Genomic DNA, 3426 nt, shown 5'->3' with positions numbered 1-3426 from the left:
TACCCAGTGGCGTGCACAGACATTTTGGGGGGCAAATGCTCCAGGGGGAAAAAAGGGCACTTTTTGCATATGTGGAAAACCTTTTCTTTTTATAATAAAAAAATCGCACAGGTTAAATGCAATTTGACTTTTATTTCAAAACATTCTCTAAAAATCAAAAATCACACCACAAAAAGATAAAATCTGTATCCAACTCTAAACTATATACATACATATTCTCAAGTGTCCATTAAATGGAGTGTACTGCTCTAAAGAAGCATCCTTCTTGGTGCCATGTCTTTGTAGATGTTGATGACCTCATTGTAATTGATCTCCACATCTTTCTCAATGGCCAACAAGAGGAGATCAGACAACCTTTCTTCTCCACACAAACTTCTTAGTTTATTTTTGATTATTTTTAGCTTTGAAAAGGATCTTTCAACTGTCGCAGTTGTCACTGGTAGTGTTGCGTAGATCTGAATCATTTTGACAAAGGCAGGAAAGATCAGCTGGCCATTGTTTTCCCTCAGTATCAGAAATATTTCTCTGAGGTCTTTTGAACTAAAGCTGGAGTGGAAGACCTTTAATTCTGTTTTGAGCTGGTCCTCATCTTCTCCATAGAATTCACAGAGGATGTGGACAGCTTCAATGGCTTCTGGGTTTGGTGGGCCTACCCAGTTAGCATGCACAGTTAAGGGCTGGAAGGACTGAATGATTCTGGCCGTTGGGCTTCCAGTATTGTCCCCTTTGAACCTCCTGTTCAGTTCCCCAGTCATGATGTCCAGAAAGGTGAAATATACACCACTCCTGAAATATGCCTCCACTGACTCAAACTGAGCACCTACTTGAGACACTGTGGTGCTGTGTTGGAAACGCACTGGAACTTTTCGCTTTCTCTCCTGACCAGGCACCACGGTAGGTACTGGAATGTTGAAACTCTCTGCCTTCTCTGATGCACATCTAAATATCTCTCCAAATTTCTCCTCAGACCTCATGGTTTGCAATGTGTGAAGCACACCATCAATTACCTTGTAGGCAGTGGAATGGTCCAACCCTTCTTCCTGCAGAGAATCTGATGCCAAAGCAGTGACTTCGAATACTGGTGTGGTGATTTCCATGCAGAGAATGAACATAAAATTAATGGCATTTCTGTACATCTGAGCATCACCTTGGGCCAGGTTAGGTGGGTCACTGTCACTGATGTCATCAAGGAGCATCAAAATGGCTTTCAAATTTCTCTGAAGTGCCTTCAGTGCTTTTTCCCTGCAAGCCCATCGAGTATCTGACAGCTGCTGGAGCTCCATAACACGTTGTCCAGGAAAGAGAGACTCCTGAAATTTGACCAAGGCAGCATGACGCTTTGGGGAGCCTGAGCAAAAGGCATACAATTTCTCCACCAAGTTGAAAAATGTCACAAAATGCTTGCTGGACTTTGATGCCTCCACTAGTACCAAATTGAGGCAATGGGCTTTGCAGTGCACATAGAGGGCCTTCTCATTGTGTGCACGGATTCTAGCTTGGAGACCTTTATACATGCCACTCATGTTGGCTGCTCCATCATAGCCTTGACCATACATGTTCTTCATCTCTAGGCCATTCTTTTGCAGAAGCAAGAACACTGTATTCTCCAGCTCCTGGCCTGTAGTTGTATCAACATTGCACACTTCGATGAATCTCTCCTTTATTTGCATATGATGAAAATATCGCACAACAAATGACACTTGCTCTTTGTGTGAAACATCAGAGGTTTCATCAAGTAGAATGGAATACATTTCAGCCTCTTTTATTTCACGTTGTATCTCCTTCCTGATGTAAGTTCCTAATGCTGCAATGATGTCATTTTGACTTCTGTTGGAAAGCAGTGACACATGTGGCCTTGTCTTGGTGGCTTTAACTGTGGCAATTTTTTCCAAATGCATTTTCAGCACACTATCGTAGCGGGAAAATACATTGACTAATTCACGAAAATTGCCACGGTTATCACTGGACTCACTCTCATCATGACCTCGGAATGCTTGTCCCTGACGTGCAAGATACACTGTTAGGTCAATTAATCTTGTCAGGATTTCTTTGTTTGTCTGCCTCTCTCGCTCTCTAACTTCCACCCCTTTTACGTCTGAAACATCAAATGCAGACTGAAGGGCCTTTTTCTGGAAATTGATCCATCTAACCATGCTTGTCATGTGCATCTCTGCGCTGGAGTGTTGTTTGATTTTTTCAAGAGCAGTACTCCACTTTCTGATGCCATCAGTTGTCCAGGCTGTTCTGCTTTTATATTTTTCATCCGAGAGGAAAAGCCGACAACTAAAACAATGCATTGAATTAGCAGTGGGTGAGTATTCCAGCCACACATTAGCAGAAAACCACTGTTTCTGGAATGATCTCCCCTCAGTTTTTGGGTAAGGTATATCAGGCTGACATGGGCCCACATTGCAGCACATTGAAACGTATCTGTCATTGCGCTTTATTTTAAATGTATGGATGTGTGTTGGATCCGTTGGGTATTGTAAAGCTGCTAACTTTGACATTATGTGATCGATCTGTTCTTCCTCATTGTGGTCTTCAGAGAGCACTACATCAGTGTCTGTAGGCCTAACTGAACCTGTTGCTGCATTGGTCGCGGCTTCATCTGTTTCTATATCTCCCTCTTCTGCTATGCTGGTAGATGGCATAGAGCTGCTTCCCTGCTGTGACTGACTACAATGGAACAATAATAATAATAATAGTATTATTATTTATCATAATAATAAGCTTAAACAGATAGTTTTAATAATAACCCATACTGCAAGTCTTGTAACATAGAAATAACTTTCGTAGGTACAAAATAATAGTTAGCTCAATGCCTGCTGATTAAGTTCATTAAAAACTAAGTGTGAACAGCTTTTAAGATTTTCCAATAGAATTAACTGCAAGGAGCAGGTTACATTAAAACATTAAAATAGAACCTGACTCTGCCCTTGACTCTGACCTTTCATCTTCATTTTCCTTTGCTTTCATCCAGGAGAGCAGAGAACTGCTTCCCTGGGCTGCCTGTTGTAGATCCCTTTCTTTCTCCTTTCTCAGCCTCTCTTTCCTAGGCATTATGCTTGCTGAAATTAGTAAATAAATAGACCAAAATGTATGAGAACGAATAAGACTGACTGTGGTCATTACAAGAACAGGGCAGAATGGTCGTTTTCACAGGCAATTGGGAACTGCCTATTTTTCCTTTAGCAAATTAATGTGTTAATGTTGCCAATATGTTACACCAAAAAAAATTAACATGTCTAACCAGTGCTTCTCAAAACTTTTAACATGCACCACCCCCAACACCGTACCCTTCAAACTACCAATAACAACGTCACTGTTCTGTCACAATCAGGTCACAACACAGCGCGTAAAAGTCTGCGAGCATCGCTGAGTCAGTAACAACCAGTTAGGCTAAAGACTGCATCTTTAGACAGTTGG

The 3426-nt window shown here is 41.5% G+C and overlaps 1 protein-coding gene across 1 annotated transcript; it reads right to left on the bottom strand.

Annotated features, from left to right (window-relative positions):
* Nucleotides 1-248: 248 nt before the first annotated feature.
* LOC113033858 (zinc finger MYM-type protein 1-like) lies at nucleotides 249-2153 on the bottom strand. Its single transcript, XM_080295894.1, has one exon. The coding sequence runs from the start codon at nucleotides 2151-2153 to the stop codon at nucleotides 249-251; it is 1905 nt and encodes a 634-aa protein (XP_080152020.1).
* Between the last annotated feature and the right edge of the window lie 1273 nt (nucleotides 2154-3426).

The sequence above is a fragment of the Astatotilapia calliptera genome, chromosome 3, assembly GCF_964374335.1.
Source record: "Astatotilapia calliptera chromosome 3, fAstCal68.1, whole genome shotgun sequence".
Classification (NCBI taxonomy): domain Eukaryota; kingdom Metazoa; phylum Chordata; class Actinopteri; order Cichliformes; family Cichlidae; genus Astatotilapia; species Astatotilapia calliptera.
This window is presented reverse-complemented; position numbering and strand designations above follow the sequence as displayed.

Bases quoted from the DNA above. Each gene is read 5' to 3' on its own strand.
- LOC113033858 (XM_080295894.1), bottom strand. From the start codon at position 2,153: ATGGTTAGATGGATCAATTTCCAGAAAAAGGCCCTTCAGTCTGCATTT.